The 27,609-nt window shown below is 46.7% G+C and overlaps 1 protein-coding gene across 4 annotated transcripts in view; it reads right to left on the bottom strand.

Annotated features, from left to right (window-relative positions):
- The window catches only part of Ten-a (Teneurin-a transmembrane protein), a 593,712-nt gene that overhangs the window by 358,723 nt on the left and 207,380 nt on the right, over positions 1 to 27,609 (bottom strand). For all 4 annotated transcript variants that reach the window (XM_076809436.1, XM_076809438.1, XM_076809439.1 and 1 more), the window contains exons 5-6: positions 11,060 to 11,263; positions 9,368 to 9,535 (exon numbers count right to left, since the gene is read on the bottom strand). In XM_076809436.1, coding sequence (XP_076665551.1) covers positions 9,368 to 9,535; positions 11,060 to 11,263 — 372 coding nt within the window. The remainder of the gene's footprint in view (positions 1 to 9,367; positions 9,536 to 11,059; positions 11,264 to 27,609) is intronic.

The raw sequence follows: 27,609 nt of genomic DNA, 5'->3' as shown, positions 1-27,609 counted from the left end.
ACAGAAACCGCTTGTAATAAGGGACGATGACGCGGCGAATCGATACTGTGTTAACCATATATAGTATATATATATATATATAATTGGGGTAATGCGTAACCATTAGCGGGCTGTTAATGTTACAGGGCACATTATTGTAAATCAAGGTTAACTGCAATACGCTGGTTTATTACGCTTTCGCGAAGCTTGTGTAACTTGGTTGCGGCAACTCCGACGCCAGATAATGGAATTTCGGTCTTCGGCCATCTGGATTAAAATCTATTGACTCGGCGATCGCGACTTCCCCGTAACAGCGCGCAAATCTTTGCGTCGAAACTCTGCGAACATAACGCCACTATAAATGAAACGATTCGCTGAAAACTCCAAGCTTGCCGGTAATAGCAGGCCTTTAAGCATCCCTCTGATACACGGATCATCAAAGAAACATTAGCGGAGCGTCTTCTATTATAGCGTAACCTGTAGTTTTACTTGCAAATGTCTGGCACAGTGTTTGCGAACAACGAGGTGTCCTTTGATTTCGACAAGCACAGCAGCCTTTCCGTAAATTAAGAACACATCCCCCGGAAAGCGCGACACAACGAGCTACGCAGCGGCACAGTCACACGCAATTTACATACCTGTGAAGTAAATAGGCCTGGGCAGACCTGCGCGCCAAGGAATGTGCAGAGAGAAAAGTGCATTAGTGCGGCTTGGTGCACGTGTGGAAATTGGAACGTGCTATGTATGTACGTTAAGCCAGAGCCTCGTGAAGGGGTTAGACAATACCGGAGAAAAGAGCAACGTGCGAGCGATGATGAGGCCGAGGGGAGGTTTCGAGTGGAATGAATGATGTTGAGTGACAGCGGGGAGGTTGCAGGCCGTCGCGTTAAACGATAACGACGATGTAACGAGAGCGTGGCCTAGATCACGAAAGAATCGTCTGCCCGGTAATTAGACCGTTCAAGCTCGCTTTGAAAACTTTGCTCATTAACGGCGCGACTCGTCTCGTTTTTGATTAAAATCCCCGCGGCGCGATAATTCAGACCGAGGCGCAACACGTTCGCGTCCTAAGTGGCGTGACACCATGACACCGATGACGAATCACGCGGAATCATCGCGGGGGTGGCTCGTGGACCGCGGCTGAACAATCGTCGGGTTCGACTACTGGAACCACTCTAAGCGCTACGCAGGTAGGTGTAAAGGTGCAACAGCATGTTTCATTAATAGAATAGTTTCATAAGGTGGTACTTAAAATCAGAGATGGGCATAATGTTTATTTAAATAAAAATGTCGAATAACGAATAAAAGTCTGGACGAATAAAAAAAATAGATTTATTCGTCGAATAATCTAAAGTTAAAGTAACTTTTATTCGCTCCATTATTTAAGCACTTTTTTACAGGGCTTGAAACGGTTCCGAAAATAACTGTTTAAAATTGTTATATTAAGGTTCTGATTTAAACGGTTATGGAGAAATTTTATTCCTAATAACTGTTATGAAGAACCGAAATTACCAACTATTATCTGTTTCAGTTACGGTTCCTATTTCCCTCTTCATATCAGTTCCTTAACCGTTATGTTTTCGGTTCTACATCGGTTCCGAAACGGTTCCAGAATCAATTGTTATATCAACTTTTCCCTAATTGATATCATTCATTATCGTAGCTGTAGATTGCTGTAGATGTTCATCTTTTTTACAAAATCCTTATAGAAACCGGAGAAACTTTTAACTTCCTATTCTGAATGATATAGTGTGCGTGTGAATGTAAATAATATATAGCTGATTTATTTACTCCAACGCTTTATTATATATGATATGTATAAATGTTTCTTCTATTTCAATAAGGATTTTGGAAAGAATACGCACATATACAGTAATCTGCAGCTACAATAATTAATGATATGAATTAGCGAAAAGTCGATACAAGAATTGATTCTAGAACCGTTTGGGAACCGATATAGAACTGAAAAAATAACGGTTATGGAACCGATATGAGGAAGGAAATAGGAGCCGTAACTGAAACAGATAATAGTTGGAAATTTCGGTTCTTCATAACAGTTATTCGGAATATAGGTTCTTCATAACCGTTTGGAGAACCGAAATCGATATTATAACAGTTTTCAAGCCCTGCTTTTTTATTCAGTTAATGCCCAACTCTGCTTAAAATGACCATCAAGCTTCTGTTCTTCTTGCATGCGTGCGTAATAAAAAAACAGATCTCAAGTCCGAAAGTGTACCTCGTTGTCAGTGAACTTCTATTTGAAGAACAGAAGTCAAAAAGTAGGGAAAAGATAGTAAAATTCGAGGGATGTAATTGCGCCCAAAGTAACGAGTAGCGCGAACGGCGATATTAATATCGCTTGGTTGATTACGATTACGTGAAAATTAGACGAAGGACTAGTTAACGGTGCGAATTACAGATGAACAAGAAATGGCCGCTGTTCCACGTGCGCTCGCGCTCGCCAGGCTCGATATTCCCCGTAATAAGCAGTAATAATTGCTTAATTAAACCGGACGGTGAAACGCGCAATGCGTTCCTGTCAGCGGCAGCCGCGTCCATCGCGTATCTTGGACAACTTTACCGTCCAAATGTACATTCGTTGCAGTTATTGAACAATTCCCCGGCATTGTTCGAGTGTTGGGAACACCTGTAACGCTCAATTACAAAGTCGATATTCGCGAGTCGGCGACGAACGAGAAAAACGTCCGGGGGCGTCGTTCGCCGTTGCGAGTCAGCGATGAGTTATTCTCTCGGCTCCTCGCGTTCTACCGCCATTTATTGCGAAACTCAAGGCTTACTTTTTCTTCGATTTCTTCCTTCGCAACGTCGACTTCGCCGTGATCGCGATGAATTAATGTTTGGATGAAATTCGTGCTCCTGGAGCATTTCTTTTCATTCACGGTTAACTATCGCATGTCTCTTCCAGCCAAATCACCGACGCGTTTAGTAAATCACTGTAAATCCTGTTCACCAGATTCAGCAACACTTGATTAACTCGATTTCCCGAGGTAAACGTTTCCCGTTTCCAGGACAACTCTCGTTTGAAATTCAGTTCTCTTTATTCCGGCGAATGACAGTCTACGGTCTCGTGAATACTGTACGTGTCAGAAATGGTCGGTACACTGCTCGTACCATCATCGGCGCATTAACGTCAACGTTGCTCCGCCGCGTTTCATAATTGTTTGCCACTCAATCCCTTATCCCGAATATTTTACGTTCGCCGAAACGTTCCCGAGCGCACAATGCAACAGGACCAGCAGTTGAATGTCGGGCGCGCGTATGGAACTCGGATCGATTGTTAGATCGACGTCCGGCCGGTGGGACATAATCGGCCGCGGTTCGAATCGCGATCTCTGACGGATGGCCGTTTATAACGAGCCGTTTGTCGAGCGGGAATCAATTTTCTTCCTTCGTTAAAATCGTCCCCGATAACACATGTCCTCGGAGCGTTATTCACCCGGGAAACTCGCGACGCCGCGGAGAGTTAAGCAGATTTTCAGTTAAAAGCTTTAATAACTCTCGATTTAACCAGTTGAACTCGGATCGCAGCCGCGGTACATTCATCGGAGTAATTCCATCTAGCCGCATCTCCATCTCGTTTCAGCTGCAACAATGCAAATTGGCAGCGTCGTGATCGTTTAAACGAATTTTCTGCGAGCGTGGCCAGGGGTTGCCAGACGGCCATCAGCGATTTCTCGTTATTTATTTACACGCTTAATCAGATGGGAGCTCGATACGACACTGACAAAGTGGAAGTTTAGTCAATCGCCGTTAACCAATCGCAGACAAAGAGGGGGGGAGGTGTTTGGGGTGGTTTGGGCGGCCGGGGTTATCCCTCATCCGTGGTCGCTGCTCGGATAGAGTTAGTCAGGCACAGTGCAAGGGTGTGCAAGGTGGCCGACAGCGACTTGATGCGGTTAGCGATTCGCGCTGGTAATTCGATTTGATGGTCTAATGCCTCCGTCACGTCCGGACGGTACATATTCATGTAAATACGAATTATTTCCCGAGGATGGGGATGGAGATGGAGACGGGGATGGGACAGCGTCTCGGTTGCGGTTGCAACGTTCGTTGACCAACGGGGCACCGCTTGAGATTGATTCCTTTTGGGGTCGTACGCCTCTTGGAATTCATTCGCGACGAGTCCTGAAGGATTATGGTAATGTATCTTTCGCAGGAATATACCGAGAATTTATGCGCGTTACGCATATTCTTCCTCTGGACTTTCCTAACGAGATTTAGATCTGCGAGTAACTCGCATTAAAAGAAGTTTCGTGGGGTGTTTTAGGAATTTTGTTTGATGTAGTTTACTTTCAGTTCTGGTAACATTAATCAACGCGCCACTAGTCTTCTGCTTGTAAAAAGGGTTGCCCGTGCAACCACGCAGCAATAGGTGGCTAAAAAGAATGGAATGGCAGATGCAAATTCTAGTTTTGAAGTATTCCCAGTGCACCCATTGATATGTCATGTAAATTTTATCGCACCATCGGTTTATCTCCTGATGCAACTTCGTACGCAGTGCGCCCAAAAATAGGAGTGTGTATTCCGAAGATATTGAGCACAATTTCGGAGCAGCATTTGCATTTAATCGAAATACCCGACAAAGTTCGCCTCGTTAAGGGTTTGGGTCGTCGGAAAGGGTCTTCCATCCGCTTCCCCCCAAAAATGTAGAACGATAAACTTCCATATCAGGTTAAAGTCTACCGCACGGTCGTAGATTTTCGGCCGGAACGAAGCGGAAGGAGCGCAACGGTAACGATAATGGCGAACACGGGCTATTGGCATAGTTTTCAAGCGGCGCTTAAAATTATTCTCGTTTCGAGAAACTCTGGCCGCGATCCAGTCCCCCACGTAGCTACCTTTTTGCCCGCGCGTTCGCCGTTAAAAAGAAGCTTTAAAAAAAACGCAGAAAAATATTTTCTTCCAACCAAAAATCGATTCCTCTTCCTTCTCTCTATTTTTTCCATTTTGGATTGGTATCTTGATTTACACCGCGCTTCCCAGCGGTCGTATTTCGCATTAAATCGCCGCTCGGGGGATCGAATGAGTCGTCTCTGCCGAAGATACGGCTGTTGCCTGCATTATTTGCAATTTAAATAATCCGACGGATCGGTGATTAATCGCCCGGGTTCGACAAAATTTTTCCCCGACCGAGTACAGCTAATATCGCGCGACGGTCCAGATTTACATTCGGCCAGCCGCGGGCTGGTGCACCTAAATTTTCTAGGGCAATCGGGCTAATCGATACCATATTTGCTGGCTCGCGGGTTCGTTTCAGGGAATTAAATTCCGCGATCGGGGCCGGGCCAGCACGTGTTCTTTGATTCACTGCCTTAATTGTCTTCCTGCCTTTTTGTTTCGGTGCGATAATGGGCAACTCCTCGAACGTATCGAGCCCGAATGGAGACAAATGGAAGCTTCCGATATTTACAGAGCATCCCGATGTGGTTGCTCGGCATTTGAACCAGGGAATTATAGGGCAGAGCGGGGACAAACGTAACGGCGCACAGTGGTTCGAGCATACTACATGCTAGCTGGGCAAAATTATTTTTTCGCGGTATTGGGTTTATATGGGGTTGAAATTGTTAGAAACAAACCTGATTCGTACCACAGTTTATTATTTCACTAAAAATATGAATAAAATAAAAATATGACTAATTCAATAAAGGAAAAAGAACAAAACGACAGTATTGTACTGTAACTATTATTATCAGTTGCAACATTATGTTTATTCCTGTAATTTCTGAGTTTTCTGTGGAGTTTTAAACAAATTTCGAGCCACAGTTGGCTCACCTAACATAAAATGGCTATTAAAACAGTGTTTTGCTATATGTTTCACGTCGTTCCACGCAACAAGGGTTGAATGTACGGAAAGTATAGACTTTCTAGTTTTTTTAATCACACGATCGATCTGCAAAAATTTGCAAAACTATATTTTGTGATTTTTTTTCGAGTGCGACGCTCGGCAGAAGAGATAGTAACATGTTTCTGTGAGTTTAAAGATGCCTCCCTATATCCCAAAAGAGTTAACTCCAATATTAACAATAGTTTTTAAAAAATAATCATAAATATTAGTTACTTTTGGGGACGTTCCACGAGATTCCATATTAAATCAATTACACAGTATCAAAGAAATGTTTGAATACTCTATGCACTGTCAACTGCTCACTTATTGCCGGCGCAGTTTCATTCGACAACGACTTAAACGCAATCTGCCTTTTCCGTATAAATTTTGATATCATAACAGTGGCCGGGTGGAAACGGCGGGATATTTTACGCGCGACTGGCGTCATCTTGTAAACCGTAATTCGTGTCTGAATCTTCGCCGCTATATTGCTGGCCGGAATGTCCCTGCGGTCTAATGGAGGCATCTCGTGGCATCTATTAGCAAATGGTTCCCAACGGTCAGAGCCTGGCCACGTTAACCCCGCGCTGGCCAGCGTCAGAAAGACGATTGATATTACATTAGATCACCGTAGTCTAATATACGCCGGTCCGAAAACCACGTTATTGAATTGCTCGGGCGCTCAGGGGACTTGGCACAATTATGCTGACTTGTCCGCAACACGTAGGTACTTCCTCCGCGCCAATTGAGCGAAAGTGTGCGTTCCGCGTGAACGCCGAATTTCTCCTCCCGAATCAAAATTCCTTAAATTTTCATGCTGAGATTCGAGATCCCTTGAACTTTTTCACATCGTCAGGAAAGAAATCCAGTCGAATATTCAACGCTCCTCCTTCTCCTCTCTCGTTCCTCTCAATGATGCAATTGCAGTGAGCATTTCAGTTCTAAAGTCCTCCGGCGCAAGAGCCCCTCATATATTTAAAGGACCATTCGGCGAAGAATAGCTGGCACGCAAAAAAAAAAGAAAGAAAGAAAAAGAAGTGGGACAAGTTTGTGACACGCGTCGGGCGAATCGCGTTTTCCAGCAGCGAAACGAGCAACGGTTTACGATCGCCCTTCGCGTGCACGCTGCGAACGTTAAATTGATTTTACGATTTCTCATTTCACGGTCCGAGAATGAATTTAACCATATGGGCCGGGGTCGCGAACGGGAGCAGAGAACGGAGGCGGGGTCCTTTAACCGGAGGTAACTCGCGCCTCGGAGGATACGTCGTCGCTTACGTGTCACTGATACATCAGCGTCGGGAAGTTCGATCCAGAGATTCGCTTTAACGGCGGCTCCTCTCACCCTGAGGGCGGGACCCAGCAGCGTATCCGTCTTCCGAGCATCCTGCCTATGTACAGAGCTTATGTACGCGGCTGAGAAGCGCTACATAGGCGGCGGGTCTTAATCCGCGTCGCTAATTTCCACGGAATCTACGCGTAATACGATCACACTTCAGCAGGCAGAGGTAATGGTTGCTGGAGGAGCGGCGTATTCTCGGATGCAGCGATCCGTGGAGACGTGGGCGGACCTGACGATCTTTCACAGGTCCTGCTGAATCCTTCTTTCCTGTGGCTGATGAGGGACAGTTCTCTGACTGAATAACCTCGCCATCTTGGAGGTCAGGTTTTTTCTTTCTCGGAAATCTCGGGTACTAGGTAGTATAAGTATTAGAATCTTACCTCTGATAAGAACCTACGCCCAAAATACACGCCTCGCAAACTTAACACCATCTCCGGCGCCGATAATAGCGTCCCTGCGTCTATCCGCTTTCGTTCGCCGAACCGCCCGGGCTCCGTGATATCAGTGAAGGACTAATTGCCAGTCGGATCCAGCGTCAACGAAACACCCGGCAAACGAGATCCGGCGAAATTTCGTTTAAAAGTTTCGCAGGGCCAACGGAGGACGTCGACGCCGCTGTCCTGGGCAGGGAACTCGAGAAGCCGCAAAGCTACTTTCTCATCTCCGTGGTAACGCTAAAACTGCGTTACGCGGCGCACCGAGGAACCTGGTGAGCGTCGTCCGCGGCCGGCTCCGGGCCTAAATACCCCCGACATTCCAAAACAATATAGTCGCTCGGCTAACTTCCGCGCTGACCTACGCCCTAACTAGCCCGGCCTCGCTACCTGCTAACTGTTAACTCGGTTACACCCCACCGCCCTGCTCTTTGTTTCACCCATCCTTTCCAGCCCCCATCTCCTTCCTCGCCCGCGGACCACCCTCTTTCGGCCTCTTTGTCCATTTAGCCGCCTCCTTTCGAGCACTCGGAGAGGAAACATAGGCGACGCCGTCGTCCCAACGTTCCCTTACATCCGCGCCAGCGTCGCTCGTTGGATTCGACAACAATGAACTTAACTCTCAAAACCGCGAGTCCCTTGGTTATTTAATGAGCCGACGCATAAGGTAGTTTGCCGATTACGACGCTGTTAGTCGGCCAGCAACGTTTGCCTTTGCTTAAGATCCTTCGCCCACGGCCGTTTCTCGAAGCATCGCAATTACGACGCTGGAAGCTGAGTCGCGCTGGAGGACTGAGCGGAGCGAAGCTACCCCGAGCCTCGGATTTAATTGTTCCCTGTTTAGCTCGCACGGCGTGGCGAATATTGGAGTGAAGTCGTTGGGAATTCGACTAGGCGAGATTTTATTCAGACGAAGTGGGATCAGAAGGTTTAGACATCGCGGTGGTGTTCAGTAAAGAGAACAGAAAGATCTTTTGGAACAAGAAGAAGGTTAGCTTGCAAAACTGTCTTACGATTGAACCTGGCTTTTGGGCTATTTCCTTTTCTTTCCCTTTCTTTATTTCTACTTTTGTATCTTTGTGTAACAAAGATGCTTAATGATAATAATAATAATCTTTTGGAGCTTGTCTCGAAACGGGGCTTGACAATTTCATCCCCTTCCACCATGGGAAGTTAGTATATTTAACATCTGATACTTAACATACACACTTCCACGGTAATTTCAAAACTGCTCTAAAGATTCGACGTTGTTAAAACCATTCTCATTTACCCGAGCATAGCAGCTCCAACCGCAGGAAAAACGCGCTACCGAACAATCCCTGGCGGAATCGGAGATCTTTCCAGCCCCGTAGCAGCGGGAGGGTGACTATTAATATTAAGCTTTTAACGAGGAACACGTTTACACGAAACCTGATTTAACTCCGGCCAGGGGCTCGATACCGGCCCGGTAATCCTGTTAGTCCGGTAATCGTATTTGAGGCACGGATCGTTAACTTATCGCTCCGCGGGAAATTTTACGTCGCGATTCCCCGGGACCGTTGCGCTCACGGGCAATCGATGAATTTATCCGAGGGTTTCCGCTGTATCCGGATACGTTTCCAGCCCGGCGAGCTCATTGTTTTATCTGGTAATTACGCCGAAAATCGCGGAAAATTCGATGGACGATTGGGTGCGGCGGGAAAACAAAGCGGGACGATGAGTGGTGAGAGTATGGCGCGAAAAATGGAGCGGCGTGGGTGCGTTGAATGGATGCATCGTTTGGCTTACCGTTGGTGAGATGCATGCGCGAGTGCTCGTCAGGGAAGACGGTTTCAGAGCGGTCGCTGGCGGTTGAGCTGCTGCTTAATGCGCTCGCGTGACCCCTCCGTGGTCTTCGGCCTAGGGTGCCACCGCCGGTGTTCGTCTTTTTCGACGGTGCCGCGTACACCGTCTCACCTGTAACGTGTCACGAGTATTTACAATAAGACAGTGTATAATATTATAGATTCTTCACCAAGTATTTTTATTAGAGATGTACCGGCTAAGGTTTTGGCCGACTAGCTGACTAGACGATTAGACGGCACCCAAGAAGCCGACTAGTCGCCGATTACAATGGTGGCCGGATAGTTAGAAGCGATAACTCTTCGCGCATGCCCTGCTGCACTGTAGCAGAGGCATGCTCTAACAAAGAAACAGTGTATAAATGTAAATAATAAAAAAATCTTTATCGTTCATAATTTTTGTAAGTGCTGTTTTTCGGATAATTTAGTTTCTCATATATTAGAACGTAAAAGTGCTGAATTTTATGTATAAAAAATAAGTTTTGAGTCTTGACCACGAAAATGGATATAGTTCTTCAATTGACATTTGTATTAAATTTGTAAAATTCAAAATTTTCATTTCTGTAGTTTTAGCCATAAAATCGTAAAATTTCCCACTGTGCGGTGTACCAAATAACTCACAAAACTATTTGTCCGATTGATTTCAAACTTGGTACACATATTCTTAATGGTATTATCTACAATGTAGCATATCATTTTCTTGATGCGATAACCCATTCGTATATTATAAATGCTATTAGTTTGTTTTGTCAGATGAAAAACAAATAATTTTCTTCACCTTGCTCTCATTTGTGTAATAATTTTTTTTTCTTAAATCCTTAGAGCCTGGGCGTTATAATTTGTTATATCAGTCACGCGTGTAACGGCGGACGAGCTCCGTGGAACAACAAATAACTCGGCCATTTTTTTATATTGTTGTACAGTATTTATATAATATATGCACTAATACGTGCTCTACACATAAGAAGGAAATAAATAATTTTCAACATCATACTATTAGTAAAAAAAATTCATCCAAATAGTTTAGTGCTGTTTCTAGCGCCTGAGGGTGGCGTAACCCCTTAACCGACTAGTCGGTACATCTCTAATTTTTATTATACACTTATACAGAAGCAAACGTTTAGATATTAAAATTTCGACCTGTTTGGAGCGATTCCCTTGCGCCCTACGCATGGTAAATTTCGACGAGGATTACAAAAAGTGTGCGAATCGTTGCTCAAACCGAGCCCGCCATGGCAATCATCAGTCAACCGAACTCTCGCACGATCGATTTCCGATATCGTTCGGTGGAAAATCAAAAATTCATACGGGAAGAGCCGTACTTGCAGAAATTCAACATATTTTCTCTGCGAGGCTCGATCTGCAGCTTGTTTTCCCGCGTATTTCACGAGGTTCCCGTACAATATCAAGCAGCGTCGATACAGCGGATGGTTAATATTTACAAGGGCCGGAGACACAGCAGCGTAAATGTTATTCCGAAGCGACAGCGACCGTTTCTCCTGCATTAATGAGGCCGGGGTAACTGGTGGCGGTGTAACCCGTTACGCGACGCGTAACAGCGGGACTCGTCTTGCAGCGTTTATGAGTATCATCTTGCCAAGCGAGCGGCTTTCGCTCGCGGCGCTAATTAGCAACGTACCGTTGCCGTTGCGAGACCGCTCCGATGATATGCTCCCGTTGTAATGATGACGGCGGGAGTTTGTGCTTTCCAGAGGGAACGGCGACGCCTGTCGATGATTCGGTGTCAAGGTTGGCGGTGGAGTTGGGAACGGAGTTGTCGGATTGTCCGTGGTCGCTGCACCCTCTGTATCCGACCCTGTGCGGTACGAGCGCTCACCGACACCTGCACAGAGAAATGTTTAATTAGATTAAAATTTAGAACTGGTAAGCTCGAGTTCAGATAGCGTCCATCACCCTGCGGTTCGATTTTTACGTCTGGGGGTGAGAATTGGGGGAGTTCCGGATATTTATAATCAAATTTAAGTCGCTCTTCGATATGTGTATATTTTTCAGTCAATTTAAACCACCTTAGCCACCTAATGCTAATTAGACAAAATTCCACGAGAATGCTTCGAGATTTTGAGTTTCCGGCCGTCTGGTTGCCAGTGGAGAGACGCTTAACCTACGATCAGCTCGAAATTGAAGTGCAATCGGGCCTATTGCAACACGTGACCCGAACGCCGGCACAGAGGTGTCCGTGAATCAGAATAGGATCGTGCACTGTCATTGCCGCGTCACGGAACGTCGGGCATCGTCGGCAAGAATATTCCGGCGTGACGGACCGGCTCCCGTTGTGACGTGCGCTGATCGTCACGGGCAATCGGTAACACGCTGCGAACAGGATGCGTAAGCGTAAACAGGATACGACGGCTTGTGACGATGACGGGTGCCGGCCGAATTGCTATCGAGCGAGTGACGATTTAGCGAGGATTGAGCTGACTCGCAGCAGCTGTTTGCAATCCTATCGCAATTTTCGAAAATATCGTCGAAACCGTGAGTGCAGTTGCCTGGGACCGAGGAATTCGTTCTGCAGATTGGGACTGTACCGAAGGTGCATAGAAGCCTGACTAAATCTCGACTGAAACTACTGAAAGTCTCGCAAGCCCGCGCTAAAGTGTAGAGGAATCTTTTGTGATCTTTAAAACAAATTTTTCCAGACAGTGCACGCTCATCCCTCGTTGATAACGTGACTCGGCGGAAAAAGTGGCACGATATCCGTCTTGTTAATTGGCAGATAATTGCCCCGCTGGAGGAACGCGCGATCTAATTCACTATTAAACTTCCCTCCGCTGGCGAGAAGACAAAGGTGTAGGGAGTATGGCGGGAAAAGAAGAAGAGGAGGTAGCCGGGGTTAGGGGCTAGTATAGAGGAGACGGGGGGATTGAATCTTGTCGGTAATTAATGAGGAAAGTTTTACAAATAGCCGAAGGCACAGTCACTAAACGCCTTAGCAGGACCGTGAATTCTATCCGCAAGCAAAATATCTCGCGAAAGTTAGTTTTTAATTGATAATTATCTTTCGCGGTATAAACGGTAATCAGTGGTCCCATTCACTGTCTCCGCTCCTAGCTGCTTGTCCTCTTCTGTCGAATCGTCCACCGCGAGAGAAGAGGCGACCGGCGCGATCCTGGCAAGGATTCTACAAGAATTCACGGTATACGCGGTGTCCCTCAAGTAACCAACAAACTTTACGAACTTGTTCCACGTCTCGAAAGAAATATTTATCTATTATCCCAGACAACACTGCGGACTTCTATGATGAAAATATCCAGGGAAAACATACTCTCCGTTTGGAAGCGTACGAGGCATCGCGCAAGTAGAAACAGACCACTCAATAAGTAGAAACGTACCGTACGTCACAGACAGCCCGTATTCTCATCAATACCTAGCCAACTGACAATGAAAACCAAACAACGCTTGTCTCGATAACGCATTGGAATAGATCGACGGTGTACGCACATCTCTCCGTTCAAAATAACCTGCCAAACAGGCTCAAGGTGTTTGTCAGTTACTCGGCAGGACACCCCATGGATTTTTCTTGCAGGAGGAAAGGGAAGCCTGCGTTCCTACACGAAAACAGTGTCGCGACAACGGAACGGGCTTCCCCCCGTGACATCAAAGATCGGAAACGCTTTCTGCGGGGGTCAGGCAGTGGCGCGGGGCAGAAATCCCCCGAAGAAGCCAGTGTTGCGAGGCTGGTCAGGATATAAAGAGAGATACGGGCAAGATGGGCAGCCTGATAGTCGAGACGTCTGAGAGAGCGAGTAGCCGAGGGTCGGGGCAGCGGCGCTGATATTGCTCGCATTAAACTTTCATATTCAATCTTGCCACCCACCCAGTTCGGCTCTTTCCCCTCTTCCCTGCCCTTAGCCGGAAGGTCGTGCCGCCGAGAGCAAGCTCGACTGGGCTTCAACCCCACATGTAATTGTGTTATGCCCTCTTCTCTCCCTTCGACCACTCCTTCGCGTGCTCCGTCGAGCTTTCCTCTCTTCTTCCCACTCTGCTCGCTCCCCCGCACCTCACCCCCAGCTGCCTTTCTTACGCTTCGTTCCCGCAATTTCGTACCGCGCTTCTATGAATTGGATTTTGTAATTCGTAGTATTGGAACGCCGAGGCCAAGCGAAAGCATAGCATACGGGTTGGGGATGTTCGTCGAGGGACGCCAGCTAAGAGATTTCTGTCAACTTGTACGAGTTATCTGTGCTTTAAGGCTACATACATCTTCGACATGTGATTTCATTTTTTAGGGTGTTTCTGTCTAGTTCCCGGAATCTAAATCGAATTTTAAACTCGCTCAGAAATCGTAGTGGAGAGCGGGGACAAACGTAATGGCGTCATGAAAGTAACACGCCTTCTCCGGCCTTCCACAAAAGTTTCCAAAACGTTTGCTTTACATAGTTACGCGTGCTTAGTGTTTCTTTTGCTTCACGGAGCTACGCTGAGCAATACGACGATCGTATACCGTGGGCAAGCTGATTTCGTTATTTCGATCATTCAGGCAAGTGTCTCCTCTGTTGGTTTTTTTTATAATATTCATAGTTAAACTATAGACATTTATGCAATTATTTGTTAGAGCGTTCTTAGATAATGTCTTTATAAGTTCCTGTGTTTGATTTCAATAAGTCTTGTATAGTTTGTACGTTATAACAGTTCTATGCTGAAAAACATGGCTGGGGACAAAAGTAACACCTCACTACGAGGACAAAACTAACTTGTTTCTGTAAGTTTAAAGATGCCTCCCTATATTCCATAAGAGTTGACTCCAATATTAACAATAGTTTTTAAAAAAAAAATCATAAATATTAGTTACTTTTGGGGCCGTTACACGAGATTCCATATTAAATCAAATACACAGTATCAAAAATAAATGTTTGAAGCTGGTTATGCTTTTCTATCATTAGGTACCTACTTAAAATATGTTCATTTAAATGTTTGTTTCTATCGTTTCTGATAATAAAAAATCCTATTTTGCTTTGGAAGAAGTGTTTTTACTCAATTCTACTCAAAATAATTAGTATTACTTTCGTCCCCATGGTATATTACTTTCGTCCTACCCCTGCAGGACAAAAGTAACAATGACAGTCACTGCGGAATGTTGCGTTCCGTTAATTATTTGTTCTACTAATTGTTATTGCTTCTGTACCTTGTGTGGAATAAAGACGATTTATTATTATTATTATTATTCACAAATATCGCGAAATTGGTCACCGACACGACATCAGTTTTAATATTCCAGCCAGCTATACGGTCGCCAACCAGCAGCGAGCGTCGAGCCCAGCAAGAACAAATGACAGAGCCATTTGACACCGTGTTCGGGTCCGCGACTACCTTTTTACCTTCACCTTTTCACCCGCGACCATTCTTTATTCCCCGGTGTCGCGCATTGTAACGACGCGAGGGGCGCGCTTGCAGATCGTACGCGTAGCGAGCTCGCGACAGGTAATAAAATCGATAGTCCGTCAGGCATTCACGTCGGTCACACTTCCGACTGGGGAAACTAAATCGGGCCGGGGGTGCGGGCCAGCTGGCTGATAAATAATAGTGTTCTGCCCGGTATTCACTGCGTGACCGGCCATAGAATCACTTTGATTCCGGCGGCCCCGCTGGTACGCGGAGTTTATTGTACGGTTCCCCGTTGATTGGAAATATTGGCCCGTTGTTTACCTTTGTACAGGATCGCGCGCGCCGCCCGAGTATCTCAGAACAATGTCCTCGGCCAGTGCAGCCCTGTTTCACAAGCCCCGATTGCCTTTTTTTACTTTCCCACGATCTTTCAAGTGCCACGTCAAAATCTGTCAATTACGGCGCCGTATTTACGTACGCTCGCGCTCCCCCCGGCGCGCTGATCGAAACAAATAACAGTCGACGCTCGCCGGTATCGGACCTCGATTTATCCTGATATTTCGAGGAACTCTCTTTTTCCATCGACCTCGCGCTGTCGCGTACCGCGTCTACCGAATTCGATGAAATACGACTGCCCCATTTGTCTTCGATCTGGTTGATGAGGCATAATGTTCCGCTTCAAACGATTATGGGATACAGTGTGGGAATGGATTCACTGCTTCATTCGTTACTCCTCGAGGTGACAGTGGCGGGGTAGTAATATCGAATGAATATAGAAGGTGCGTTGATAGTTTCGGAAAGCTTTTGGTTCTTGGATTATTGACTCGTACTACTTAGAATACAGAGAAACGTCGACTGGCTACTTAAGACCACCTATTCCACTGCGATTCATATCAAATACGGCTTCTACTCATCAACCACATCATGTGCATCGTAAAGGGGCGCGTCTTTGCAACCACCAAGTGGTTATTTCATTTCATTTTGACTGTAGAAAAGGAATTCGTTAATGGAAGTAGCTGAAGTTCTTACAATTACTTAGGTATTCATTTCTCCTCAACTTTGGACTTTTCCAACCATATTTCTTATATTGTTAACTCGGCTTCAAGAACACTTGGTTTCATACTACGTTTTTCCAATGATTTTTATTCATTTCGCACACTAAGATTGCTATATATTACCCTTGATCGTCCCTTGTTAGAATATGCTTCGATTATATGGTCTCCGAAACGCTTTAATCACGAAATCATGCTTGAGAGAGTGCAACATAAATTTCTCAGATTTTGTTCATACAAGCTAAAGAATCCTATGTCAATATTCGATCATGATTACTCTACAATATTAAACACAGTCAACCTCGAAACATTAGCTGCACGTAGAAGAATATCCGACCATTTCTTTATTTTTAATTTAATCAATAACCATATTGATTGTCCCTCTCTTCTTATGCAAACCAATTTAAATCCAGATCTACATATGGATTAATTAATCCAATAAATCGAATTATTGCTGACTCTAGTACTCTCTATAATATTATTGATTTCTTTAATGGATCTGCGCACACCTTTAAAAGACAGTTACGTAGGATTATCGGATAATGTCTTATCCGGTGTACCATGTAATTTAGCATGTCTATCTTTTGTTATATTAGGTAAAGTTCTTTTTCCTTTGTAGACATTTATGTAAAGAGGGCTTCGGTCCGTTTATAAATAAATAAATGCTTCAAACATCCAACACAGGATACATCTTCATACTCTGGGATGCTGTAAAAATCACGCTCCACAGTCGACAACCCTTTGAATCCCACGCTCCCGATGCCCCCAGGCGCGAGCTTCAGACGGAAATCAGGATCTCTGAAACAACCGGAAGTACTGATCCTGGGAGCTCTGGCAAACGGGGTGGATCCACGTCGGTCGTGTCTTTGACCGTGCGAGAAGGTTTTTTCCAGCACGGCGGGAATTCCTTTCGCAGCCTGCTGAAACGCGCCACCGGCTGACACGAAGAGAAACTGTCGCAGCCTCTGTGCCAGCTCCGGCGGGTGGGGGTGGGACGGGGTGGATTTTGTTTGTAGGGGATGGTTGCCATGGCAGCATGCTGTGCGCTCGCTCGGTCATCGAATGCACCTTGGACCAACACAGCTCGCCACGGTTGCCTTCTACGGCCGACCGAGCTTGCGGAAAAGTTCGCCGGCGGGGCTTTCGCAAGCCCCGTTCCACCGTTAATTCTACGGCCGTAGGACACGCCGCGCGCAACTTCGTGTACGTAGCCGCATCAATTTCGTCGGGAATTTCCTCCGTAACCGCGATGCAAATGCAAACGTTTTTCCTCGCGACTTTCTTCGCGAGTCTCGACCGCGGGGTGAGTTCAACTTAAATTGTCGAGCAACCGAAAGCCCCGAATTCGAATCGTAACCCGAGTAGCTTCGTGATTAATGTTTTTATTCTAGAGTTTCGGGAAGCTTCGTTTTGTTAGGTTCTTTGGAGTTTTGAGATTTTGAAGGGGTAGGGTGTGTCAGAAGCACTGAGTTTAGGAGGATAGAATGTGCTTGTGGATAGGTGTTAGTGTGGGTGAAGCGAAGATTCTAATCTGATCGCAATATAGGATATCTGCTCCATCCAGCGAATTCCCCCAATTACCCGTGAATAGTGTTACGTCTGAGGAGACTCTCCCCCGATATCGCAACTTAACGATTAATTTGGAGGGCTGGTAATTTTATGCGTTTCAGCTAACGAAGAGCATTCGGCGAGGGTAGCGATGAAATATGACCATCGGAAGATAGATCGGGGTTACAGCAAATTGCTCATATTCCCTCAGCTTGCCCACCCGTGGCACCGTGATTCACGTGATTCGGTAATGAACGAGATTCTGTTGGAGGAAAAACAAGTGGAAACTCATAGAATGCCGGGGACATTCATTATGCCCCGTGACCGCGGCAGTGTATTCGTGGAAAAGATTATTTATTGAATTAAAGGCTGCGAACTGGTCATCGAATATTCGCCGCACTTCTCCAATGACAAATATGGATCCAGCGAAATTTGAATACCATCGACGCGCTCGGGTCTAGCCTTTCCCTCCCGACAGTGCCTAAATCAATATGAAGCTTTCACCCGGCGACGTAGGGGAGCCATCGGGAAGAGGACATGTCCACAGGAAGGGGCTCATTGGGGGCCAGCGTTCCGAAATTTAATATAGAAGGGAGAGAGGTAAGATTTACCGCGATGCCGCGCAAAATTGTTTGCGCGAAACATCGAATTCGATTTCGAATCGAAGCCCCTCCGCTGAAAACCAGCGTGTCATCTTGCGCGAAATCGGGGGACAGTAATTCGACGAAAATATAAATATACATATAATGTGTTGTTATTTCTTCAGAGTAATTGATGGTGATTAACAATAACAAAACTGAGTTTCTCTGCAATCAAGTAATTATATTTCGTTATTCAAGTTTATTTACAATACTATTTACAAAGTTCCTACCTGTAATCAAGAAACGACATTTAATGTCATTGATCACCCTGTTAATCTCTATTTCCAAGTTCTGTTAATACCTTTAATTTATAATTACTCCGCGTGAATTGCCACGTGCACAACTGTTTTCTGTTTACCCTCTCGTCCTTCACACGCTCTACTTTATTAGCGCTCGAGAGCGCGCGGCAAAGTTCAAATTAAATTAAAGGAATTACATTTCCTTTACACACATACAACAGCCGATCTAATCGTACGATTCCTTAAATTTGCATCCCCCACAAATACGCGTGCGCATTCTCCATTCCATAAAACGTGGACTGACTTCAAATCATCCGCCAGATAAGTCCACGATGGAGCAGCCTTATATTGCAACCCGTGAGAAAGGAGAGCGCAATCATCGAGCAAAACGAATTACGCGTGTTTTTCTACCGACGGTTACTAAACAACAATCCATTTGGCTACCGCGGTCCATCGGGGGAGAAAACATTCCGCTGGAACGCGAATAAATACGGAAAGGTACAGGGAGTGCAAGCTAACAGGGCATCGCTCAAACAAAAATCGATTGTGTCTACGAGCTGTCCATCGATTCGCCTGGAATCTCGTAAAGCGAGTCGCGTTCTCTCCTCTTTGCTGCCTAATCGACTGCCTGCGAAACGCGATGGCCCCCGAGACGCCCGGGCAAAATGGAAAAGACGCGGGATAAAAGGGCTCTCCCTCAGGAAAATGCTCGTAAGGGCTTGTGTAGCTACACAATGTGTCTTTCTGCTAACTGTCATATGCATAGGGAACAACGGGGGCCGTCTGCACAGAGACTGCCATCGAAAAGCAATTTCCGAGATGTCAAATGGAATGGAATCGAGTCGGGGAAAGAAAGTTCGGTGGCGTTTTCGCTGGTAACCCCCGGCCCGTGGCTGGGGATCACTTTACAGCGTGAGAGCGGGACTTCAAAAAAAAAAAAAGAAAGAAGGGAAGAGAGGGAAAGAGAGAGAGAGGTAGCTGAGGATTGGGGAAAAGCGTGGAAGATGGAACGAAATAGCGGAGGAGAAGCCGTATCTTCAACAGGTGCAAAGTGTCGTCCGTTGAAAGGGCCACTCCTCGTTCCGGCTCCCACCCTTTACCCAGTTCCTCTTCCTTCCGCTTCTTAAACCGCCAGGCTCTTTGATATAAGGCCTAAAGCACCTTCGGGGAAAACAGGCCGCGTCCCGGCGCCGAGTCATAACAAGCCGATGCTCCATTTGAGAATGTAATATATTCTCTAATGAGGCCGCGTACTGTGGCCTTCCTTCTCTCTCTCTCTCTCTTTCATTCACAAGTTCTACAGACTGCTTCTGTATAGCCTCTACTTTACGAAGTCTACCACCGTCCGAACCGAAGTTACTTCAGATCTTCCCAAACATCGCGTCTTTATACCTTGACAAAGGGGACTAGCCAATTAGTTCACGAAGCTGTCCCATTGTGGGCCAAGAGAAAGGGAGCCCATGGTGGCTGGAAATAAACCCCTGAAAGATGCGCGCTGAATCAAGCGCCGACGACGAAACACTTTCCCACGGTCTAGAAGAAAGCGAGTCCCTCCAGGAAGACAGTTTTTCTTCACGTTTAATCGCATTTACAGGTTGCCAAAGAGTCCCTGGCGAGAGACGGCGTTTCCATGGCGCTTAACGAGCCATCCTTTGCCCGGAGTGTCGCCGCGAACCGTCTACTTCAGCGGCCAGCCATTTTTCAGGGGCGGTTTCGCGGCTCGCGAGGGGTAAACCAACAGTGACGAAAATTAAACGTCGGATCGGAAACATGGACGCTGTCACTGGCAACGTTTGTACGCCAACGCGCCGGTGGAGGGGCGAAAGGAATCGGGGGATTACCATTTCGGACCCTCGAGGGAGGATCCCACGTGACATCTCAACGACCTTTTAATGACCTTCCAACCGAATATTAACGTCGAAGCTGAACAGGCTTTTTCGTTCTATCGAGAACACCATCAACGAAGATACCCTTGATAGACTTCCTTCCATTTCTGCGCGAGCATTGGCATTTGGAAATCAGCGACAGCAGTGACACGCGCAAGGGATTGCTTTGAGTTTTTAACACAAAGCGCGGACTTCCCTGCCGTAACGTGGTAATTAGTAATCCGTTTGAGCGTAACTTCGCGGGCGTTCCCGACGATCGGAGCCCTTCGATCCCCGAGCTTTGAAACCGCGAAACACAGGGACTGACCATCGCCCGCCTATGAAGCATCAAGAAGACGAGGGAACTCGCGCTGGAGCGGCCGCGAAAGGTGCGTTTGACATGCAATCCGGCCGCTCGATTTCCTATCAAGGTTTCGACGTCTATTACGCCTCACCCCCGGCGTGCCGGGATATTAACGTTTTAAATTAGTTTTACGTCACCGAGCGCTTGCATTATCGTCGGACGGCGGCGCGCGTCGGGGAGCGGGCGCGAATCGCTCCCCAACGATCCCGTCGAGCGATTCGTGTGTTCCGCCGCGTGAAATATTTCGGTCCTCGTCGAGTGTCGGGCTCGCGACGAGCCCCGGACCGGCGGAGAATATTTTAATGCGCTCCGCGGAACGATGGAAGGACGGCGAAGAGGAGAGGAAGAAAAAGTGAAGTGGCGGCGGGAAAAGAATTGAAATTTCAGAGCTCCGTACTTCCACGTCGGAATTACGCTCCTCCTGGCAGCGAACCGCGTTATTTCCAACCCGTAATGAACGACTGTTACAGCCGATGTAGTTCATATTTCACGAACGCTACCAGAGAACTTCCCTCATCATCGAGTCGCATGAATTACTTATCGGTATCTTCCGGCACTCGCGTTGTCGACGATAGTTGGCTACGTGACATGCCATTGGTCAGCGCGAGGAAAGTTTCTCCTACGTCCGACGCGAGTCTCCCCCGCGTTTCTTATTTTATATTCCCCGGCCTTGTCGATTCCTGCTGGAAAACACGTCGATAGAAAACTCGCTCGACCGAGCTAGAAACGGGGGAGGAAATTAAACGCGCGGGACAAATATAATCGAAGGGAATTCCACTACGGCGGAGCTATTCCTCGGAGACGGAAACATTTTGCCTTGTACAGTTGCTGGCAAAAGTCTAGGTTTCCTATCGTCTTATAAGAACTCAAGTGCCTTCGTCTTCAGACCTCCGTTTCGAATGGCCGACCGATCCGCGATCGTCGGGCCAGCCGGAAAGATAAATTCCTGTCCAGAAGCGACGCGAGGACGACGTACGCTGCCACTCGGCGCAATTAAAATAGTAATAACATTTTAGGGCCCCGTGTGGGAAAGGAGATTTAATGCCGGTTTCCGGGTACGAAACAATCTCAGCTATGCGGCGAGTAATGTATCAAATAGATTAGAAGATCTAAACCTGCGGCATTACGGGCCCGGAAACGGCGCCCTCGTAACGTATTTCAACGGGTTATCGTTCGCAGCGGAACACAGCCGCGCTGGTGCCGAGATGTGCATTGTTAAACAGCCAACTCGGTAAATTCATTATAACGCAACTACTTCGGTGGGGAGCTCGCAGCTTTCAGCCCCCTAGAAGGATTGATTTTACCGTTTTACTTCGGAATCCAACCCCCTTCCCCCCCTGCTGAACTAAACGCAGGTTTCTTCCCCACTCGGGGAAGTACCGCAAGAAAGTTCGCCTTATATCGTTTAACAATTGATCGGCTTTGACGTACGTGCTGGCTGCTTTGTCGAAGGAGCGACCGGTTGACGTTTAATCACGCGAAGGAGGCGCACCTCGGCTTTCAATCGGATCGAGAGTGGATGTTCTTAACGTTGTCCCTTTAGAGATTGATTAGATCACTGTGGCGGAGGCGTGATCTTAGAGGAACTTCGGCAAGAAGATTATTTAGCAAGTGGAAGTAGCACTCGCTGGTAGTTGAGAAATTTTCCTTATGGCGGCGAATTAAGGGTAGTTTAAATATGAAGGGATTGAAGGGTAACGGAAGTTCAGTGTGCAGCTTAAGCTCCGAGCAGGAAGATTGTCGAGGGGTTAAAGATTCACGTTCAAATCCCGCGAAAGTGTGAAAAGGTAAAGTACAGAGTTCAAATAGTTGAGGGTAAAAGTCCTTGGCCGAAATTCACGTAACTCTGTACAAGAGTTCCCGTAATTCGTATTCCGCGCAGTTCCTACGGCAGAGGTCCCCGCGCTCCTAACTCCGAATGTCGCGCTCGCATTGCTTTATGACGCGTTAGTTTTTATTGAGAGTAGTACGGCTGAAATACTTGCCCCGGAAAGTTACTTAACATTCTCCGGCGCTATAGCTAAGTTCGTGGAAACGTATGTCACCCAGATCTGCGAGGACGATAAACTCAAAGATGGCTGTGCTCGTCTACGTCCGCAGCGTTAACCCCGCCATGTGCCTCGTAACGCAGACGGTCCTCGGAAGGTCACGTCCCTTGCGTTAAAATACTTCTGAAGAACGAACTCGAGTGCCTTCTGACTTCACTTCAAAGAGCCACATTGGGGATAACTAAAAGCTCCTATATATAACTGTGTAATACTGGATCACAATATTTTTCTTATTATTATAAGCGTTACGTTTCTGCTATAGTTGCAACAAAATAATTCTAAATTATTTGAACATTTACGTGTAGAGTGTTGCACGAGCTTGGGGCTAATCAAAGCGCAGCATAAGCAACGAGAAACTTTTAAAATGAGAGACTCATGATTTTTCGACCGTGTTCTAGCTGGTTGTACTAAGGAACAGCGTCGCTATTTTGGTATTCGATAATTGAGCAGAAAATAGTTTTTGCAGTAAAAGTTCTTATTTAGTAACAAAAACAGATACCGTATTGGGCTCTGGATGTAGATTTTTTTACTATATTTAATTTTTTTCAGTAGAAAACAGGTGATTAGGTTTAGGGTCAAGTGAAACACCGTCATGTCCGCATTTCTACTCACCAAAATTTTAGTCGAAAATTTTACCTCTATTTCTACTCGAAGACATTTTATTTTTTGTTAATCCTTATTTTATGCTTTGCTGTTCTGTTATAAAACATCTCCATAAAAGATGTAACTGATTATAACCTGAAATCCCTATTTTTCGTGAGCAGAAATACGGACATTTAGAGCATTGTATTTAATTACAAATTACTAATAGTTAAGCATCTTGAAATATATTTCTTAAATAGTTTTTGAATTGGTTGATTTATTATTAAAGAATTAATCAATTACTCTGCAAAGTTTGATCACAAACAAATTTTTTACACCATCTTTATGACGAGTAACCTCTTAAATGAGCAGAAATTGGGACATTCACCTTAAGTGCCAACAAAAAAAATGTATCGGAAAATATTCTACGTACCAGTGTGTAATACAGTATAGAATGTGATTTTTGGCACTAACAGTGCTTTCTACAAGTACTCTACAATTACATTTGCCCGAACATCAATTAAAATCATTCGGAAAACCACAAATACAAAAATCACTCGAGAGAAAATGTCTGCATTTCTACTCGCTCTGTCCATGGCCAATGCTTCCTGAATCGAACATATCCGCTCGACTGGTCGACGAAGCGTTAACCAAGCCAGGCAGGCAGTCTTCACGACTGCCGAGGTAGCTCGTCGGAATAATAACGCCGAACACCGGCCATCCATATTCGTTTCGCGACTGTAAGGGCCTACGTAGGGCAACTCGTGCGCGAGGTCACTTAATAATGCAGATAGAGAATACCCGTAGTCCCGGCTAGCGCCACGTGTAAGTCATGATTAATATTTCAGGTGTCGACCGCGGAAGGCTAGAGGTGGGGGGGGAGGCTTTGGAACAGGGGCAGCTAGGGGGGTGTGGAAGTGAGTCGAGGGTGGCGACGGTAAGACTGACCATCGCTGGAGAGAGGATCGCAAAGGAAATTAATGCGCTCCTGGCAATAATTTATATCGGCCGCGAAATGAATGGTTAGCAGACGGAATTATTCACGGCTCGCGTCTTCTTCGGCCGAGCTTCAGCGATTCTTCCATGATGAGTGTCTTGGCCCCCTGGAGCAGCGGCTGTGTTTACAGGGGAGGTATCGAGGAAATGGACAGAAGGCATCAAGACGATGGAACATCAACAATATAACCGTTCTCCTTATAAACTCTCAGAGAGGGATGAAAAGGGAGAGGAACGTGGTACTTCGCGTAAGTAATTTGTTTCCTACCTTCGTTCTCGCAATTCAGATGGAATTCCGTTCAGAATTGTGCGATGTGACAGTAATTATTTCAAGGGTGGCGATATTTTTTGTGACCCTCTTTTACATACACGTAGAGACGAATTTCCCCTTTATGCGCTATCACGTAATTTTTTAACGAGTCCATTGATAATTTTTTGTCGCTCCGCGCTTGGACTTCAAACAGTTCAGCTCATGCTTCTTTCATTTCTGTCCCCCATACTCGTTCGGTCAAAGTAATCCCAGACGCTTTCTTGATGTTTAAACCTGGACTCTGCGATGACCGTCTCGTTACCGAGAGAAGCCATTTGTCTCTAATTGAATTCTCCAAACTCACAAAGGTTCTCGTCGAGGAGACGAAGTCGCATTAAATCCGCTCGTAATATCTCATTCATTCCCGGGGAAATTTTATTGTGCTTTTACCATGTACGGCGGAAATTACGGTTTAAAAATTCCTCATTATTCCTGCTCACGAAATTCATGTCCGAAGGTACGTCCGCGTGTTTCACCGCGGAGCGCGCGCTACACGTCTAAATGAAGCGGAAGGGATGAGTTGGGAGAAGAACCGAACGGGCGAACGGTAATTAAGACACGAGTCGAATGGCGAGACTTGGACGTCGTGGCGTTTTTATTAGCTCGAGTGTATGTTCTCTCCTCCGAGCCGTAACTGAAGAGATAATGATGCATCGTTCTGGTAATTCGCTCAAGTATTCTCTCTATATTTCCCGTGGATCCGGTAACGAGGGCAGGGAACGTCATCGTTCTCGTTCCTTTCGAACATCACGCTGGTTGCGCTCGCAGAGAAATAACACTTCCGCGCCGGGTATTCCCAAAGGCGCGCATAGAAACATGAAGGTTCGTTAAACACAACGTGATTTATTGGTTTTTCGTTCGGATTTGCCGCCGGAGGGGGAGGGGCCTCTGGAGTGTTCTTGTACCAGAAAACCGTATCGTTTCCTTTCGCCTGCTCTCCGCTACCAAGCGGTATTGACGGAATCATGACGCAAATCCTCGAGTGCAACGATAACGCGCGCTGCGTTTGCGCTCGTTAACCGATACATTCGCCAACTATCCACGTAATCGCGTAATGATTCCTTCCCTCTGACGAGTGCAGCGTAATAAGCTTACTTCGCGGAGTCCGCCAATCGCATGAACGCAGTTTTTCAGCTGCACTCGCGGCCATTAACCCTTTCGGTGCTCGATGAAACGCGGCATAGGGTTGAAATTGGACTTAAGGAGCTTAAGATACATGCAGTTTTTTACGCGTTACACGTGCGATCTACGGGATCTTTGTGCACCTAGAAATAATGTTAAACTCTGCGAAAGTACTTGATATTTCTTTACGGAGTTAATTACACGCACAGTGCGGCAGACGTTCGCACGGCGACTGTACCCAAGTGGAGTTCGATCGTCAAAGCGGTAGCTCGACTGGGAACGATACATGTGCGCGATCGTAGCAGTAGATTCGGCTGTAAGTGACAAACTGTCTCGCGAATGATAAGGGATAGAGGATCGGGCTAATATCCAAAGTTGCGCTATACGATCGTTGCTCGATACGACGCGGCTATCAAGCAATAGAGGCGGAACAACGCACAGCGGTCCAATATTTCCGCGGAATGGGATATTGCGGTATCGCGTACATCATTGTGCCCGAAATACATTTCAAACGCTACGACGCCTGTCCCCGATTTACCGCGATAAAATAAAATCTCTACCGCAAGACAGAGCACGCGTGAACACGCGGGGGACGTTAAGGGTGAGAATCCCTGGCAGGGCATGGAAATTTGTGAAAACATATTATCCATATCTTTGAAGCATCTCTGGAGTATTACTTGCCACTGTAAATGCATTTCCCTTGAAATTCATACGGCGCTGGAACTCGATTGTCGTGGCCAGGCACTCGAAGCCGCGGGATCCATTAGATCGTCGGCCGCGTAATGGCCGGCGAAGTATTAAATCCGTTCGGCGAACGAAACGAAGTTACACCGGCCGCGCCGGCCGAGCGCCTCCGTGCCTCCTTGAATTCGATCCGAGGGGGCAGCCGGCAGCCGCAGATGATGGCAAACTGCTAATAGGAGGCAAGTTTTAAATGCGTGTAACGTAATAACGCGTGCATTAGGCGACTACCGTGGCGTCGTCGGGCGTCTGCGGCGGCGACAACGATAGCAGACCCATTCCCGGTAAGAGGTAGTTTGCCTGACAACTCGATTATACGATACCGGCCGGCTGAGTGGCAAGTGGTGATATATGGCGCGCGTATACACGCCGGCCTCTGCCTCTCAAGTCACTTAAAATAATGAGAAAGCCCGGCGTAGTATCGGGTGCCACGCTTGTTTTCACTTCTCCTTTTTTCTATCCCGCCCTTATTGGGTGGCCGTCGACGGTGGCGTATCGACGCCCCCCCCCCCAACCCCAGCCTCAGCCACGCTGCTCCTCGACCAATCACTCCCCGAGTCATCTAGCAGCGCCAAGTAATTACGCCGCCGTGGTTGCTTTTTAATCTTAATAAATAGAACCGGGCGATAGCACCGACCGGGAAGTCTCGGCCAGTAACGAATTCACGCCCGTGAACCGTGTAATGGCCGTCGAAGGTGCTCGACGGATTGGGCTTGATCACAGGTGACTCTGGGGGTCACTGTTTCAAGAGAAATAGGCTGCTCGATGAGACATAAAATTGTGTAATTTGGTCTGCCGAGGTTGTTCTTGATTTTCACGTTGCTGCTTGTGTTTCCAGGAAGATTCGCGCGGACAGCAGCCCCGGGACGTCCGATCTGGAGCCAGCGGCCCCGGAAAGAGGGTTAATTACTCGTCAGCAATAATAAGGCCAGAGGAACGTCCCCGTTTCCCTCTGAGAATCGGGAGATGGGCGAACGTTTCCTCGTTAAGGTAACGCTACCCGCGGCGTGTTTATTTTGTCGATGAGAAGCCGCACATCGCGTAAAACGAGAATGATATTTACGACGGAGGTCGCTGGCATGCAGACCCGAAACGAGGAGCTTTATGATCAAGCCGCGCCTCGACGGAGGGACGGTAGGGCCGGGGGAAACGGGAGATGCGTATCCAGTTCGTAATTTGTGCGTACGGCTAGTAATTTCGTTCTTGCGCCGACTGCGATGCCTGTTGCTTTATCACGGAGACGTGACTCTCGTCTCACTCCGCGAATTACCGCCACGGGCGATCAGCGAGATTGGCGTTTCAACTGTGATTGTCGGCGAATTTCGATTCCACTTTTCC

Source organism: Andrena cerasifolii, chromosome 3, assembly GCF_050908995.1.
Source record: "Andrena cerasifolii isolate SP2316 chromosome 3, iyAndCera1_principal, whole genome shotgun sequence".
NCBI classification, from domain to species: Eukaryota; Metazoa; Arthropoda; class Insecta; order Hymenoptera; family Andrenidae; genus Andrena; species Andrena cerasifolii.
Note: the sequence above shows the minus strand (reverse complement) of the source record. Positions and strands in the feature narration are given on the sequence as shown.